This window comes from Thunnus albacares, chromosome 15 (assembly GCF_914725855.1).
Source record: "Thunnus albacares chromosome 15, fThuAlb1.1, whole genome shotgun sequence".
Classification (NCBI taxonomy): domain Eukaryota; kingdom Metazoa; phylum Chordata; class Actinopteri; order Scombriformes; family Scombridae; genus Thunnus; species Thunnus albacares.
In genome coordinates, this window is record NC_058120.1 from 5,433,662 (window position 1) to 5,452,482 (window position 18,821).

General features: G+C 39.7%; 2 protein-coding genes across 3 annotated transcripts; both read right to left on the minus strand.

The window, feature by feature from the left end:
* Positions 1–5,966: 5,966 nt before the first annotated feature.
* kcnf1b (potassium voltage-gated channel, subfamily F, member 1b) lies at positions 5,967–7,765 on the minus strand. Its single transcript, XM_044375542.1, has one exon. It carries the CDS (start codon positions 7,608–7,610, stop codon positions 6,285–6,287), a length of 1,326 nt encoding a protein of 441 aa, XP_044231477.1. The 5' UTR covers positions 7,611–7,765; the 3' UTR covers positions 5,967–6,284.
* Positions 7,766–8,490: 725 nt separating this feature from the next.
* On the minus strand, positions 8,491–18,780 carry LOC122998436 (V-type proton ATPase subunit C 1-B-like). 2 transcript variants are annotated; one of them, XM_044375341.1, is made up of 13 exons: positions 18,120–18,780; positions 17,673–17,863; positions 17,067–17,134; positions 16,457–16,542; positions 15,772–15,866; positions 14,913–15,004; positions 14,717–14,812; positions 14,398–14,466; positions 12,631–12,723; positions 12,452–12,539; positions 12,265–12,362; positions 12,038–12,167; positions 8,491–9,658 (listed from the first exon to the last, which is right to left on the minus strand). In XM_044375341.1, exons 2-13 carry the CDS (start codon positions 17,799–17,801, stop codon positions 9,569–9,571), a joined length of 1,134 nt encoding a protein of 377 aa, XP_044231276.1. In that variant the 5' UTR covers positions 17,802–17,863; positions 18,120–18,780; the 3' UTR covers positions 8,491–9,568. The 2 variants fall into 2 exon arrangements, with proteins under 2 accessions (XP_044231276.1, XP_044231275.1); XM_044375340.1 differs by having other exon boundaries at positions 17,673–17,891.
* Between the last annotated feature and the right edge of the window lie 41 nt (positions 18,781–18,821).

Consider the following 18,821-nt stretch of genomic DNA (forward strand, 5'->3'; position numbering starts at 1 on the left):
GCCACCGTAGGTTCTCCTACATGCTTGGAAGGGGAGGGGGAGGATTGGGATATTCAGTTTGTTGCAATCTGCAACCTCACTGCTAGATGCCACTAAATCCTACACACTGGTCCTTTAAAACCAGTGAAATGATCTCATCCCGTTTTTCATGTGTGTGAGGAGAACAAGATTTAGAACATACTGTATATGCAACAGGTGACCCACTTTGTTTTGAAAATGAAATATTTGGTTTAAATGAAACATTATGAATAAAAAGACTGTAAATGTGGCAGATATCCACTTGATACAACTAACTCAGACTGCTGAAATGTTTTTTTGCGCAAAATGATTGTGTGGACACACTGTGGGTTTTGGCCCCCATAACCTTCATTGAAAGCATATTTGAAGGGGATCTTTTAATAGCCAGTATGAACAGGAGGAATGACTACAGCGAGGAAAACCTCTTTCACTGTTCATATGGACACCTGACTGTTGTTTTAAGACACACTTGAAAAACTGTGAAACTATCCTTTAAGGCTTTATGTAATCTTTTGTTGACAATATCTCTAACCCAGATCATTACAGCCTGAAGCTTCAGCAGACTGAACTGCTCGTCCGTCTAGCATCTTGTCAAAATGTCCTTGTGTAAAAACGAAGCAGCTACACGTGTACGTGCAAGGCAGGAGAAAAATCTGTCACCACCTCCCACTGTACCAGATTCTGTGGTCACTCATTAACCATGTAACTATTGCACTGCATCATTAATTACAATTACTAATGCGAATTGGAATGCAAGCATGAAATAGGTGTTGTTCTTCATGTTGTAATTTGTCCCCGGTGCAAAGCTGATATATGGCTAAGTGGATGGAGTCTTATTACATAGAGACTTGATCAGATTTCACGTAATACAACTCCTTTCCTATTTTCATGTGCAACTCAGCAACACCTCAGAATATCTGTAATCATTCTTCTGACGTGTGTTGCATCAAAAAATACTGTGTTGCTCTATTAAATCTATTACAAAGAACCGCAGAGTGCATACAATGTGGGAGTCCAGTCTAAAAGCAAAAGGCTTCGTTGAGGCAGAATAATGAGAGCGAGACTGTTATTTAAAGACTGGAGCCATGACAACAGAGGACCACTGCTGGTGAGGGAAATTAGTTGTGTTTTTTTGAGAGAGAAAGAAAAGCGGAGGGGGATATGTTGCTATAATGTTACATGACATCAAATGAAGGACATAAGGTTTGGTTCTTAATTGAGTACAATTATTTTGATTGACAGATGTTTTTACTTAGAGCAATATGCTGGCTTGAACTGCCATTAGTGACTCAATTTTGTGTTACCATTGTGAGGGCATTTTCAAATAGCACAGTGTTGCTTTGAATCTGACAGATTGGACTTTTATTTGCACAAAGATGGAAGAGGCTGTGGTGACAGAAATATTGAATATTCACGTACTGGTGTGGAGGTCTGACATCTGAGACATATGAGCCAGCTGTCAAGCAGTGTTGGTTCATGTGCTTTTGCTTGTCAGAAAATCAAACCCAGAAACAAGGAAATTTGATATTTTTCATCATTTGTGATGCATTGCCTAATGGCATGTACATAAGAGAGTAAGTTATATCAGTTCATCATTAGCCTTGCTAACCTTTCAAGTTCAAACTAGCTGTAAGTAGTTTGAGAAACCTCTTAGATTCTGGGCAGCAAATTTTTTTAATTTTTGAAAATTAAAGTGTTACAATAAGTGTTCATGAATAAACCACCTTACGAAGGAGGTCACCGGGTCTCGAACTGGACTCTCCCAGATCATAGATGACTGCGCTGACTACTGAGCTAAAACTTTACTCATCACCTCATTGCAAACAGACCTTTACCTATTTATACACCCATAACACAGAGACAGCACACTGTGTAACATGTAGGGAAGAACTTCAAATGCAATTATTGCTTTGCATTTTTCATTTATAGCCTATTTTTAACCACCTAACTTTGTGGAAGAGAGAAGGGGAACAACAGATTATGGAGAGTCCCTTGTAAGCACTTGTGAAACGCTTGTGTCAGTAGCTCAGATTCATCTCTGGGGAACACCCCCAACTCCGGGAGTGATGGCCAAATTAGGAAATGTGCGTCATGTAGCAGGTGGATATGACTCCCCTTGTTGAGCCCCTTGAATTCTGGACTTATTTTTCTTACAAGTAAGAAACTCCACTTGTCCTCAGTGCCATTTCCCTTGTCTCTGGAATTTTCCAGTAATGACTGTCAGTGTTTGCCTTGCACACAGACAGAGGAAGGCTGATTGCTGCACTGGTAACAAGAAATGCTTCTTGGTGTCTGACTCTCTGCAAATTAAACATGAGCCATGGTCAAAGAGTTGACAGCCGGTGAAAATTTTGACACATCATCCTCATATCTGCTCTCACAAGAAGCTAAGTAGAAAAACTGTGATCTTAAAAAAAATAGACTATATGTTGAAGTTTTTTGTGATCCTTTCAAATGATTCAGATGTTTTAAATCTGCCCCCCTGCTGACAATTTGCTTACCTGTCCACTGCTGTCTACATCAATAAAGTTATCTATCTATATGTTTTTGTTGTAGAAAAATGAGGCTACTGCACTTGCACTCCAAGCTCACCCATACATGTTTCAATTTTTTTCAGGAATCAATCTGTCACTTCTCTTGAGAAGGCGTGCACTTGATCCCAACATTTTTTTTCCCTCCTCATCCAAATAAAATACATTTTCCTCTCTTTTGTGCTGTGGCGTATTTGACAATAAGCTATTTGGCAACTGAATGCCACATCAGCCATAAGTGCACAACTTCTTATGTCTTCAGATTTGCATGAATCCAAAACTCAAACGTAATACAGAAATATATATATGGATTTTCCTTTCTACTGTGATCACATGTAGAGTAGTTACCACTTGTGTGTCACTTAAGTGTTGCCGCAGCAATGCTCATATCTCAAGAAAACTGCCAAACAGAAATGTGATAGGAACAGAGGGTGGAAACTTCAGCTGCCTACAGTACAGTAAATCCTAACCTGCCTATCCACTGCCTACACTACTATCTTACTACGGCCAGTGGGAACTAATTAAAAATGAATAATTATCAGTATTAAACCATACTTCACTCACAAGCTACATACCATCAAATCCTCTTCCAGACACACACACACACACACTCAGGGACTAAGGATCGTGGGAGACTTCCTGTGGAGCATCAAAGCACACTAGGGGATGCCAGCTATTGACAAGGAGCTTTTATACCTCTTTGATGCGTTTGTTTACAGGTTGCCATTGATCGAACATAGGAGAGGCAAAGAGAAAATGAATTGCACTTGACTAAAATGTATGTTCATGCAGTGAGCTGCACATTTTAACAGCTTGACAGTCAATCATTCAGTCTCTTCCGCTTTTAAAGGTAATTACAGACTTTTGTCAGCAACATCATTTCAACCTGTGTGTGACTGTGTCATACAGTCAGAGTGAGTGTGACTCATCTGTAATGGTTAGTGATGCATAACATATGAAGTGCTATATTTGGTTGAAGTCAATGTCAGCTAATGTCTCTCATAATTTCCCTTCATCCTCACACTAATCTTTCATACTTGAATGTGGGTGAACAATCTTTCCATTTTTACCTTCCAAGAGCGATACGCTTTCTTTTCAAAAATGTAAAGTTTTGCATCACTGCACACCCTCAAAATATGACAGCAGTAACGCTTTACATATTGTTGCATCTGATCGCTGCTCTCTCAGCCAGTGATGCTGACAGATCATCATCTGAGACGGAGGATGAGGAGGTGGAGGCAGGACGAAGGAGTGAGAAGGAGACAGAGAGAAGCAGCGGGTGGGGTGGGTAAGAGGAGGGTTGTGGGGGGGCGAGGGGTGTTTTGAGTGGGTGTGTATATCTTTACTTTGAAGTGTTTTCCCGTTGGGGACGGCAGTTTCTCACAGACCTCTGACTTGGATAGTGTGACACGCAATGCACAAGTGCAGATAAACACAGAAAGGTATACAGCAACATGCAGATACAGACACTGACAGACAGATAAATGTAGCACTGAGCCCAGATATACAACTCTCTGAGTGGAATAAAATTCAGTTTTTATTCAAAACACTGACTGTAGCACCTTGCAAATGTAGTTTATGTGCGTTTCGGCCACATCAAAAATAAGTACACATCCTCTTCTGTCTTAAAGGAGTACTTCAGCAATTTAGCATTGCACTTCCATTAAGTTGGGGGACTGATAATTTTTTTAATGGTCAAAATTGAGATATCTTGACCTTTCATCTCTAATATCAGCCAAGCACCAAAAACACTGGATCCTAAATCCAACTCAGTAGTGTCTTTCATTAGGCCTCCCTGCCTCTTCTTTCAAATCCCACATATCCAGTTTGTTATGCAGGTTTTCTGTTTAAAATTTTAGGTGACACTTAAGATTATAGCCCACAACATACAATGTAATTATTCCCAATGTACAGTGTAATTTTATGTACTAACATGTACCAGTACAGCATGTACTGACACATAGCTTAAATGTAGGTGCAAGGGGACAAGATGTGAAGTTAGTGAATAAGGGGGTACCAATATGGGAAATTAAAAAGAATTTATACTGTAGGTACAGGTATTATTCTAATATTACTGGACATATGACTTATACCTATTGTAGTACATGTAGCTATTCTAATACTACAGGCTACAGTATGAACAGTACTAATCAACAAAGCTAGAAGTTCATGGCAGTTACACTGTGACAGGATGTAAAATCAATCATCTTATACAGATGCTTTGGCTGTTAGATGGACACTCCTGGTTTTACACCGTACATGTGGAATAATTACGCTGTTGTAACCATTAACAAATCTTAATTTTCAAGCCCAAACCAAGATAACCCTCAGACTTAAGAAAGCACCTCCAGAGCCACAGGAGGTATTACACTGTGCACCAGCTGTACACCATTCAAAGGTTGAGGATAGTTCTCCTTATAACACGTAAAATGCACTTTATGCTAAATTGGTGGAATGCCCCATTAACCTTTGAATTAGCACAACACTCAAACTGATTTTTGCAGCATAACATTTGAAAATGCAATTTGTGAATATTATAGCAGTCACATGGCTTGCATGAATATTAAAAAAAAAGACAGAGCTTTTATTTAAATACTACTTTGAAGTCACAAGTGCATGTGAGCACACTGGCATGAATGGCAAATACAAAAGACACACACACACACACACACACACACACACACACACACACACACACACACACACTTTACTTTTAGATCACTAAAATCTGCTATAGCTAGAAATCTACAGTATGTAGGCACCTCAAATGAATTTCTGCTGAAGAACAAAAATACTGAAACTGAACATTTGTTCACATCACTGGGTGAATGGCTGGAACTGAGGATGCAGCATAGTCAGCAGCTGTCCAGCAGTCACTCGTGTTTAATACGCCTGTATGTCTGTGTTAGATGAAAACACATGCTTTCTCATTGCCGTGGTTTGTTTAAAAGCCTGTCCCTCCCATGGGAATTAATAATCACATCTACCTACTCATAATTACTGCTGGCCAGTGGGATCAGCCAGGTACACAGCTAATAGCATCTTATCAAAAATATTCCAGATTTTTCTTTCAGTCATACATTTGTTTTATGTGGGCTGCATTTTATGACTCAATTTTTGTCATAAGGTATAAGGTATTTCTTAGAATGATTAAAGGTATTAATCCACCCACAGTGTGACCCCATCAAGTCCCCATCAAATACACTGAAAACTGATTATATCACATATTAACTGAAATTTAATTTGCACTGTCTTTCAAAAGAAATTCCTGGCAATTTTATATGATTAGTATTATTATTATCATATATCATATGAATATTTAGACTGAGGTATCTATGTTAAGTACCATCTTGTCAGTGACACAGCAGGTAACACAGGTGATGCTTTAATGATTCTCTATGCACATGTTTCTTTTCATGCACACGTTTTAATTATATAATAACAACAAGCCTTCACAATGACAAGAGATGTGAAGCAGAAAACCGGACCAGTGTTGGCAGCACGTTTGACAGTCAAAGCAAACAGAAACAGCACAGCTGAGCAAAGACGCTATGTACAGCAGGTGTCACTGCGTGGAGCTCATGAAAAGTCTTCATTTAAGTTAGATACTGAATTTTATGAACAAACTTTAGCTTTAGTTTTTTCACATGTACTTTCGTTATGAAATTGCTCTTGATGTTTCCGACAAAATGTCATGGGAAAGTCTGAACTTGCTGGTGCGCCCGCAGTCTGCTCTTAATTACTGCTTTTTCTTCGCGCGTCCCTGCCGGACTTCAGCTCCATCAGTTCCACTTCGTGTTTCGCCGCAGTCTCCAGCACTTTCTGCTTATTGTAGAAGACCACAAAGTTATTTATGATGGGGTGGATGGGTAAGGCGATGGCGATCACCCCGCACAGAAAACTCACTGCTGCGTTGCACTTGCCGAGCGTGGTTTTGGGGTAGATGTCTCCGTAGCCCACCGTGGTCATGGTGATGATGGCCCACCAGAAAGACTGCGGGATGCTCCTGAAAAGCGTCTCCGGATGGCTTTGCTCCATGGTGTAGGCCAGCGCCGAGAACACAAAGATCCCCACGCCCATGTACATGAGGAGCAGCCCCAGCTCTTTGAGGCTCCTCTTGAGCGCGTAGGTCAGAGTCTGCAGCCCGGAGGAGTGGCGCGCCAACTTGAAAATACGCGCGATACGCATGATGCGGAGGGCCTGGACAGCCTGTTGGACGTTTGCCAGCTCCATCATAGAGGTAGTGCCGAGGTAGGTAAGGGATAGCACCACGTAGAAAGGCATGATGGCCATGAAGTCTATAATGTTCATGAAAGAGAGCGCGAAGTGCAGCTTGTTCGGAGAGGAGGCAAGACGCAGCAGGTACTCCGCGGTGAACCATAACATGCAGGCGGTCTCGATCCCCTCTAAGGTCGGGTGCTCCACGAGCTTCCCATCGGCGTCTGTCACCTGAAGCTCCGGGATGGTCCCCACGCACATCACCACGGCCGAGACCAGGATGGAGAGGAACGATGCGATGGCAATTATGCGCGCCGGCAGGGAGGAACCCGGCTTCTCCATCAGTTTCCACAGGAACCTCTGGCACCGCTGGGTGCGCGTAATGCACTGGTCGACCTCCAGATCCTCCAAAATCACTTTCACTTTGTTTGCAATCTCTTTCAGCTCCTCCTCCTTCTCACTCAGGTAACTTTTACAGCATTCGTCTAAAACACTTTGGTCTATTTTCCAGAACTCCATCTCCTTGATGAAACAGATGGGGCAAATGCCGCGTTTGATGTGGATTTCATCAAAGTAGTAGACGTCGATGATGCACTTGAAGGCATCAGGATCTCGGTCAAAGTAAAACTCTTTTCTGCCAGGATCGAAATCGTCACATAGCGAAGAGATAACTTCATAATTCTGAGTTGAGCAGTTCACCAACTCTGCCAGTCTGCTCTCCGGGTAGCGATTCAAAACATCCCCGAAAAGTACCACTCGGACTCCGCCAATGTTCACAGTAATCTCAGCCTCACCATCGGCGCACAAACCGGTCTTGTATTTTGGTTTCGGAATCGTCCACATTTTACTAAATGTTTGCTTAAATAAAAGCTTATCTTATAGCCTAGTGTGAAAGTGACGTGCAACAGACAGAATTAATGTCCATAACTTCGGCGCGTAAAATGTTTCCTCTCCAGACTGTTTCATGCAATGAATGGCACAGCTTGCGCGGCCAGCTTTTCCTAACACTTCCCATCTCTCTCTCTCTCTCTCTCTCTCTCTCACACACACACACACACACACACACACACACACACACACACACACACACACACACACAGAGAGAGAGAGAGAGAGAGAGAGAGAGAGAGAGAGAGAGAGAGAGAGAGAGAGAGAGAGAGAGAGAGAGAACAACCGCAACATGCACTTGCTTCTCATGTCTGGGAGATGCAATATGTGGCCTGTTTGGTTGTAAAGACAGATCAGTCAATAATTAAAGAGCACCATTAATCACCACTCCCCCACACTATAATACAGACAAACTGTAACTCCTTTCCCACAGTGGTTATAGGCCTATTCTTCAGTTTTACATGCATTATGGAGTGACATTAATTAACCACTCACTTACTAGAATTTAGAGTTTCTAATATCTGAAGGAAATCTTCCAACATACAACATATTGATGTAAACAAATCAGATGTGATTTATGATAGCAGGGATAAATGCTGTGCACAGAACAGAGACAGTGCACTCTCTGGTGACCATGTGCTGTATAGCATTCAGAGGTGGAAAGTAACTAAGTATTGCACTTCATTTCGAGGACCCCACCCCCAGGTTGGCAACCACAAGGTTCAAAGAGGTTAGAACTAGCTCCACCTCAACCAGCTGCTTACACATTGATGCATCAGTATTAACAATCTAATGATGTCATATATAATGATATATCAGTCACAGGGCCATTTCTATGCAGAACAAGTACTGTTGTTTCTTATATTTTAAGTATATTTAACTGATAATGTTTGTGTACTTGAGTGCAGGATTTGGATGTCAGGACTTTTACTTTTAATAGAGTATTTATGTCTTCCACCACTGATAGATTTACATTTAAAAACATTCTGCTCAAATATGAGTTAAAAAGACGAGTGATATAAACAGAGACACAATGTTCCTTTCTTGCAGAATATACAATGTAATGCATTGAAAAATGTATTGGGATGTTTTGTTGAACAATGTGCAACTGTGCTGGAAAAAATCCACTTTATTACTGTGTGATGAGATTTGATAAGATCCCTAGGTTTGTCTGCAGATACTGTAACACTATCTGTTTGTTTGTTCATGTATTCATTCATTTCCTTTTTAATCACTTATCACTAATTTAATTTTCTCCTTCATCCAAGGTCTTCAGGTATACATGCACACATGCCTTTATGTGAGTAGATGTGTTGGGAATGATTTGTAATGTATTGTATATGCAGACACTGCAGACTTCTGTTTTTACAGGTGCTTTCTGTTGGATACATATATATATATATATATGTGCAAAAGGGTTGTTTTTTTGGTTGTCAGCAGACAATGTAAATACATACAGGTATATACAGTATATATGTGCAAGTACATGTGTGCATTTCTAAAAAATAAAAGTGGATTTCTCGGTGGAATGGACACTTCAGATGTTTGAAGCTGTACCCAGATATCAATATTTACAGTACATTAACTCTCAAAAGAAAAGCTTGAACAACTTTTAGAGTTTAAACATATTTAAATGGTTCCACAGGTCCATGTGCAGTTCACAATGTAGAGACGAGGACCTGAAAATCCAGAATTCACTTAACAGGATTATTTACAGGAGCCAGTTCTTTCCATCTAAAGAGAAATGTTGAAACCAAGATATTCAAGGATGTATAATCTGGTAGATGTGTTTTGTTTTGGTGTTGAGGGTCTGTAAGTCCCTGGTTCTGACTGGCTGACATGGAACAAGCCATCACATGATCGACAGGGTCCTGATTGCCTCATCAGTGTGTGGGTCCTCTCTTCGCTGACTGCTAGCTGATTTCCAGCATGTTGGTGTGGATATGGAAGCAGATGTAGGAGAAGTACTCCTGCTGAGAGAGTCCTGGGATGTCACAGTTTGCCTGCTCAGCAGAGAGACACAGAAACACAGAAAACAATACGTCATGCACAAACTCGAGCCAGTGAAAAAACATCATCATAGAGAGTATGTGCAATGTGCTCCATCCATGCAAATTCAGCTCTTTTCATAGGCAGTTCTGTGTTTTTTTTAATGTGCACTGTGGTTATCTTGCCTTGATTTTAGTGCAGTAAATGTGCGTGCAGTACAGTGACCCATAATTTCACTTCTGTCACTGCGGTCTGGCAAGGCCATGGATGAATTTGCATGAGACAGATGTCATTTCAACAAGGCTGGACAGCAGATGGTTGACAGTGTTCTCCCTTACTCAGACATCAACATGAAATCTGACTGGACAAACACTTCACTTGCTGGACTGTCAATGGTCTTTTGAAAATGGAAAAACATGGCAGCTGTTCAGGAAACATTGTCAAATTCCTCTTAAAGTATTTGCCAGAATCAGTTTCTCTCTGAATTAATTTGATTTCAATAGTTTTTTTTGAGTATCATATCATTATAGTGTAACCTTCAGTATGTTTTTAACCATACAAACATTGGATGTTTGAAGCAATAGGCTAGATAAAAAAAAAAAAAAGATTTAATGAACTGGCTACAGATGGAAGTAAAAGACCTTTACATAAAGGCAGCAACTCCACAATTTGAAAACTCTCATGCTGCATACAGAATGTTTTTAAAGCATTTTATATTAACAATGAATGAAAGATCACTCTTAATGATGATCCCACAGAGAATTATTACCCAAACTCTGCAGTTCCCACAGCTCTACTGAGGGTTTTAATGTCTTTCAGCTCATTATTTTGATTTTACAGCTTTAAGCTGTACTGTTTTGGAACCGGTAGCTGTTTTCAGTGAAAAAGCTCTTGTGAACCTACTGTTAGCTATCTGCCCAGCACCAAACAGCAGACAGACAAATTGGTGAGCACTAGCAAAGCCAAGTGTGGTCAAGCATTTTGTAGCTAAAGAGCCAAAGATATTTTTCAAGAGTTTGTGGAGACTAAAACAGCAAGGAGAGTGAACACTGGACTTATATTTGCTTGGTGCTCAGAAACATGACTCCAAATGAAAGCTAATCCTGCTCTGTGTCTGTTGTATGTGTAAAAAGGAAACTGTTTGCTAACAAGTTCACCATAACAATTTTATATGCTGATAATATGTCAGTGTTTTGTTTACAGTTTGTTGTGCTGTCCCCTAGTGGCCAATAAAATACTGCAGGTATTAACGTTTGCTAACATTTGCTAACATATTAAGCTACTTGGTCATACCAGACCAAGTAATGATGTAGCAGCAAAACCTCTGAGCATATTGAGTAAGGGTAAGGGTACGTGTTATTGCTTATTATATCAACTTTTCATTTCTAAGAGGAAGATTGTGTTAATTTTTTATTCAAAGGTTATAGTCTCACTTTAATTAAAGGTGTTACGTGTGTTATACCATTGTATATTGCGTGTTTGGATCATTATTCCTGATCATCTTAATGTTGCAGCTTGTCATGGCGGAATTGATTTTAATTACTTTCTATTAGAGCTTGATGGATTTTTGAGGCCGACAGCAATATTGGTATTGATAGAACTGAGTCGCTATTTTTAAGAACATAAATACATAACACAAACAAACACTTTTTATAAGCATCCCTTAAATTTGGCAGTCAAAGAGATATGCACTAAGCATGACATTTTACAGTTGAAAAATATGCTTTTTTCCATTTCTTGTTAGTATATATATATAACAAATACAATATATTTATGATAAGCTAAAAAGGGTTGATAATATTGACCAGGGATCTACTTTATATACTGTTGGATAGTTTGATTTACAATAATGCACAATATTTCAACACATATTTTGAATTTAATTATTAATCTGAAAAGTACAGTAAAGACAGTATACCTGTCTAAAGTAAATTTATAAAGTAGCACAAAATGGCAATACGAATAAAATACAAGTACCTCAGTATACCACTAAGCTGCTTTCCACTACCAGCTATAGTTTGATGCAATGTTTTGTTAATGTAATTCATGATTGAGTAGAAAGAGACATTTTTCTGCATTCAGATAAAACTCAAATTAAACCTTTAAATAGAAGTGGCTCAGGTGTCATCACGTGACTGATAGTTCCACACTTAGGTTATCTGAGCCCCTTTAATGATGAAGACTGTGAGATGTGGTTGAAAGCTTTGAAAAAGCTAGTGAGTGGACTTAATGTTGACATTATTTTTATCACACATACTGATCTTGAGGTCAAGAATGACCTTCCAACACTTTTGTATGTTTGTGTCTTTTTATGCTTTAGATGAAATGTAAATGTTACAATGACATAATTATAATAAACATCTGATGCAGTGTAGTTGAGTTTGGCCTCTTACATCTGTCTTGCTGACAGTGGCAGTGGGGTCCAGATGCATAAACAATGAGGTGAGCTCTTCTCTCAGTTTCTTTGAACGCTTCTTGTCTGTCTGCAGCAGAAGGGCCTGATAGTTCACAGGTAATCCATACCTGGCAGCGGATATCACTATGAGTCTACTCACATGTAGGAAAATGAATCACAGGCCATTTAATGAATGAGAGAACACATCATGTTATCTGCACTGACCTGAGGACTGATTCCACAAACACCCTCAACGCTTTCAAGTGAATCCAGGCAACAAACACCTCATTGAAATTCACCTTCAGCCAGCGCACAAAGATTCCCTATAGAGGAGGCATGGACATTTAGAACACACTACAACACACCCAGACACACACAAACTCTACAGATAGTCGACATGATTTTGACTCACATATTGTTCCTTCTTGTGAACACGAAGTTGCTTCATCTCCTGCTGCTGCTTCTCCTCCAGATCAAAGCTGTACTCGCGCACGGTGAACCTGTGTGGATCATAGGCTACACTATGGTAATTGACACAGACAACACGGCTTTGACTTGATGTTATATTTTCTGGCAATCCATCCTGCTTACTTGCTCTCGTGGGCTTTGGCTTTGAATTCACACACAGCTCTTTTGAAAAGTGTAACAGAGAAAATGCCTCCCTCTTTATCCTCGTAGAGTTTCCTGAAGGTCAAGCACAAAAATGACAGAAAATTAGAGCGACATGGCAGCATGCAATAGCAGGCCAATAATTTTAGCCATGCTAGCCACATAGCTCTATGGTTGGCAATGATGGTCTATTACTTGTTCCAGAACTCCAGACTGAAATATCTCAACAACTTTTGAATGGATTCCCATGAAATTTGGTACAGACGCTCATATTCTCCTCAAGATGACTTGTAATAACTTTGGTTATCCAAAGACTCCACTGACTTTTCATCTAGCACCATCATCAGGTCAACATTGTAATTTGTCCAATACTTTGGTTTATGATCAAATCAATTTGCAATACTAATGACATTCCCATCAGCTGCAGCTTAACTAGCTATATGTTTACACAGCTTTATGTTAGCATGTTAACACACTAAAGTCAAATGGTGACCATAGTGAACACTACCTGGTAAACATCAGCATGTTAGCATTTCCATTAGCATTTGCATAAAACGAAGGAAATACTTCCACGGACAGTTCAAAACCAGTTTGTCACATATGACAAATTGGTTTTGAGACGGTGGTGATTGTGAAACACCACTACACACAAAACACAAATCTTTTGAGCAAACATACTGACTCAAATCCGAACTGAAGGCACAGAAAATAGGATCGATCTAAGAGCCAAATATGATCGATCCACTTTATTTTAGGATGCACATCATTTTATTTTTAAATGCAACCCTTAATTTACTTGAAATGACAAAAGAACATGATTTACTATTAGAGTACTTAGCCTATTATTTATATCATCTGTGTATAATAGAATGTTAGTTTCTTTCATGTTGTTGGTGTATATACACATTCATTCCTCATATCAACTGTATTCATTTTTCTGTGTTGAAGTAGTGGCTGGAGGCCAAGCAAGTACGAAGAAAGTGGTGAGGGAGATGTCAATCAAGCACAGTCTGTATGCACCCACACAATCCTACAAAGAGGTCTAATCACGTAAAATAAGTGAGACTACCTGTATATGTGGGCTATATGTGTGTAGGTATTAGTGGAGATGTTAGTGTCTCTAAATGATAAATACTTTTTCAGAGGCTTATCCAACCTGTCAAGAGACAGTGTATATCTGTATTTCTGGCATAGAAAGGTTCAAATTTTAAATAAAATGCATATTGGCACAAAATATCAATCAGCAGTTCCAACACAACACACAAAGCAAGCACCTTGTTCTTATATTGACACTGACACACACTAGTATTGGCTTTCAGTAAGATCAGAGTCCAAATTGTGATGTTTTGCAGATGAGCATCCATAGGCTGACGTAAAGGACTCATTAAAATTTATTATATATTTACTTAACACTGATGAACTCTTTTTACAAGTCACCCTTGAGTAATTTCAAAGCACTTTATTTCTTCATGTAAGGTAGCCTGCACATGCTTCATGTTCTCAGATGATCTTTTTATAGAATTCAAATATTAAAAACTCCAATTGAATACATTATTTACTTTGAAAAACACTCCTTCCCTGCTAACGATCCAGGCCACATGGACTCTTACTTTCTGCTGGTAATTGAACACTTGTGGTTACTTAGCCTGACCTTTTGGATGGGAGAGCAGATACTCGGAGCTTTGTTCTTGTACTTGGATCAAATGGAATGGCTTGTCTTACAGCCAAGAGTGCAAAAAGACAGCTCACCTGCTCGACCGCGGAACCACAAACTGTGACAAAGATTCATAGGTCCTCTCCCACTGCACATAGCTCCCTCTGTGACCAAAAAACATGTGCAGAAACCCATTTACACATAAAGAATAACACATGATAACACACACTACAAGAGTGCTGTGCAGGAAAACAAGGACTAAAAAAGTAAATCAAATCCAAAAAATAGAAGATAAAAACAATTACAACAAAGGGTAGCAAGGACTGATGTGATGTGGTCACTTCTCTTAGAACGTGTTAATAGAACTGAAGGGCAGAATAACTTCAGTTGTTTCAGTGTGCATGTGTTACTGACCTGAGCACCACTACTAGTAGAGTGGTGAGGTACTCTGAGGTCACCAGGTCTTCTCTCCTCACTATGTCATTCAGACTCCGAGTTTGCAAATTCTCCCTGGGGAGACAGACACCTAAGTTCAATATTGACATACTAACATGTCAATATTCACATATTGACATACTGATCCACTTCATTTGCACCTAATGTCACTCACTCTTGTTTGTGCTTGAGGCTTTGCAGGCTCGCTTTCACACTGTTGTACGCCGCAGCTCGGGATTTTAATTCCAACTCCACCTGAGAAACTTCCTGACACACATGTAGGCATCCACAGCACATACGGTATAAACATCAGAAGAAATGCGTCATAACCTCAAAACTAGTATGAGAAAAAGAACACATTAAATGTATCTAAAAGCAATAATTCTACATCCAGTGCTGTTTGCATGCACATTAAAGCTTTACTGCAAAAAAAAAGAATACTTTAAATTTCATATAATCTTGGTCAACACCTCTGTGCATCCATGTCACAGAGCAACATTTCTACATATTTAAGGCACTATACATAGGATATACATAGGTTCATGTTTTCAAGACTGGCTTAAAGCAGCACTCACATGCCTATATGTACACTGAAAGAGTTATTAGTCATAGAATCGTCCATATTCAGTGCAGTGATCTCTTTCTGGTGTGACTCCAATGTAAGAGATGACGGACAATATTTACGGTTCTCCTTCTGTGCAAAACATATTCAAAAGGTCAACCAAAGCTAATATGAGTCTTCAACAGTCCAACATAGTCAAGTCAAATCAAGTATTTGCATTACTATCCCTCAGCAATGAAACGTCATCAGAAACACATTTTTGCACACTCATTTATTACATCGGAGTTGCACTAGATAGAGATAGAGATCACTTCCCTGCCACCGTGACTGAGTACTGCAACCAATAACTGTTTCAATGTACATATGGGCATGACAGTGCTGCTTTAAGTCAGTCTTGAAAAAATCTGGTTCTACCTTTCAATACCATCATAATTGCTGTCATGCTCATTTGCTCATTTTCATCAGTTCATACCTTGTTGATAATGTCTACCAGGCTGCAGAGAGGCAGAGCTGTGGGATATTTGGCTTTGTCCCACTGAAACTTTGTCACGTAGCTCATCAGGTCCACTGAGACACACACACACACACACACACACACACACACACACACACACACACACACACACACACACACAGGAATTCATAACCAAACTAGAAACTGAAAATTGTAAAACTGCAAACACACCACCACAACATACTAAACTATGCACTGTAGGTACTGTCAAAAAAATACACAGTCTATAAAATGATTCACACGACACTGCATCCCAGCTCACAGAGCAAATTGTCAGCAGATAAAATACCCCTCAGAGACTTGAGGTACGCCTTTAAGGGAGACTGGAGGGCTCTCTGATTCATGTCGTGGTCTGATGAGGGGGGAAAGTGATCAGACACATTAGTTAACATTGTTTCTTTGACAGCCTGGTTTCGGTCGACCAGCTGTCCTATTGCCTCTATGCAGAAGGCTTATACAAGATAAAGGGATCAGCATGTGTTATGTCCATGTTTGTGTACATACATGCATATGGAGCTTAGTTTAGGTGGCTCTTATTTGCGATGTGCATGTAGCCTGGAACTTCTATTCACTTACTTAATGAGTTTCTATACAATGTAATTAACACCTTCAGCATGTATGTGTGTGTCTGTGTGTGACTCACCTCCATTGGCTAAGGCATTTTCCAGCACTTTGTCATTCGACTGCTCCATCACCTCCCTCATACACTGACATGTTTTTTTAATCACACTGACCGGACGACAGGAAAAATATCATTATTACAGAGTATTCATATATTTATTAATCATTTATATCCTACTTTCCTGGAAATCTCTTTTCCCCTTCTTATTTCATGATTGACACTGAAATACACAATGAACTATTAATGTGGAACCAGAGTTTTATTTATCCAAGTAAAGACCTCTAGCTGAGGAGAGATTCAATGCAAGCTAGTTTGGACTCATGTTTGATCTCCTGTAGGACACATTTTAATGTCGTAAACAGGCTTTAGCATCCCCTCTTGCACCGTGTCAGCTCAGATACACCGACAATGAATTTAAAATCAGGAGGGAAAACTAACCGTCAACTGCCCCTGACCATAAATAAATCATGGCACAGACCGCACACAAGCTCTCAGTTACTAGTCTTAATTAAGGACAAAGCTGCACATGAAGCTACAGACGTGCAATGACAAACAGGCTCCGTCCTCATCACCACAGAATGGGCAACATATTCAGTTTGGTTTCGCCGCTCTTTCATTTGACTTTTTTTACCTTTCAGTCAGCGTGTCGAGCTTGGAGAGGTCATCTGACACACTGAGCAGGTTGTCCAGTATCACCACCTGGGGTCACAGCACAGACAAGCATAGTTGTTACTGAAGCTGCCATCTGACATCATAGAAAATCATTACACACGAGCAACAAGTTCTGCACAACCTGTGAATTTACTGACTTTTAAGATTCAGCGTGCAGATGTCCACATGGTCAATATCACATTTAACAAGGTTTTTATGTTTGAACTCTTGATAGAATTGAAAAGCTGCTGTTAAAATGTGATTCCCGGCAGCCAAGGTAACATTGATCACGTTGAGCGAAATGGGTCAGATGGAAATTTTTCTTCAAACTGTAGAGAGCAACCTGAGCCTTCACCAGAGAAGGACACCAAACACCATCACCCTCCTAAACTCCACTCTACTGTATACATATACACACAGAACTAACATACACTTACAATTCTCCTTGCTCATAGTTTTTGACAATACTGTTTTTACTGCAAACAACAAACAGTGACTCTTCTTTGTCTGGTTCTACAGACATACATTAACTCTGTGTACTCCACTTGACTCCTCAGTGGGACAGATAATACGTGGTCTCATGTACCTTGAGATCTGGAATGGAGAACTTGCAGCAGGAGGCCAGGTTGGACTTGGCAATGGTGCGCTTGAGTTTCTCTACACTGGTTAAACTGGTCTTGTCCAGTGGGACAGAAATCAACCACAAGTCTGTCATGACTCCTGGTGCTTCACATAGACACCTCCAGTCAAAATCCTCCCTTCAAGAGCAGTTTGGCACTGAAGCAGACACATACAGGAAGACGAGCTGCATCATGGAAAACATAGACAGGTTTTTAGGCAATGGTGACTTTGTAAAATTTAACATTTTCATGATTTTATACCAGTTTATATTATTTCATTTCTAATTCACTAATTGAGTGTCACATGACCATATTCCTTTTCTCAAATTTCTACCTTGGTTAAAGCTACATAAAGTCAAATAAAATAGACTAAAAAAGGATAAAGAAGCAACCTTTCAAAGCAGGATTGTTACCTTCAGGTTATCTTCATGACCATCCTGTGTCAGTCCCACACAGAGTGCTGTGAGAGTCTGAGCAGCAGCTTCACCTGAGACTGACTGTCCTCTAGGATCACAAGAGGCTGTTACATCACTCCAGCTAATTCAAATAAACGCCACTGGGGAAAAAATGGTCGACTTTGTTGTCACTCTGCAATTCCTCAGTTACACTAAAATGTAGTTGTTGGGTTTTTTCTATTTGACAGGTTTGCAGGCTATCACAATTAACTGACCTGAACAGCAATTAAATAAAGATATTGCATAATGTGCGTTCATTAGGTTACCAAAAAATGTCACATGGGATATTTGTGGCTTGGTGAGCGATATACTGGCTTTGATGTCTTATGTCAAATGTCTTACTGTCATTCTCAGTAATTTGGTTTAAGTGCATTAATTGTTATTTTATTGTAATTTAAAAAGCGATATAAATATTTACCAATTAACTAGTTAACTAACTAGACTTGTGTGTTATTGTAATGTAATATCTTGATAAAAGATAAGTTATTTCACTTGGATGTGTAGCATGATATTTTCCTCTAGTATTTGTCGATTTTTAAGACTTATAAAATGATCTTTAATTGAACGAAGTGATGATTAAAATCTAGAATCACTTCTAAGAGGAGAGGAGAAGAGAGGAGAGGAGAGGAGAGGAGAGGAGAGGAGAGGAGAGGAGAGAAG

Coding starts and splice junctions, on each gene's coding strand:
- LOC122998436 (XM_044375341.1), bottom strand. CDS start 17,801: ATGACAGACTTGTGGTTGATTTCTGTCCCACTGGACAAGACCAGTTTA. Junction 12,724..14,397: donor GTGGTTCCGCGGTCGAGCAG/GTGAGCTGTCTT, acceptor CTTGACCTTCAG/GAAACTCTACGAGGATAAAG. Junction 12,363..12,451: donor TTCACAAGAAGGAACAATAT/GTGAGTCAAAAT, acceptor CCTCCTCTATAG/GGAATCTTTGTGCGCTGGCT.
- kcnf1b (XM_044375542.1), bottom strand. CDS start 7,610: ATGTGGACGATTCCGAAACCAAAATACAAGACCGGTTTGTGCGCCGAT.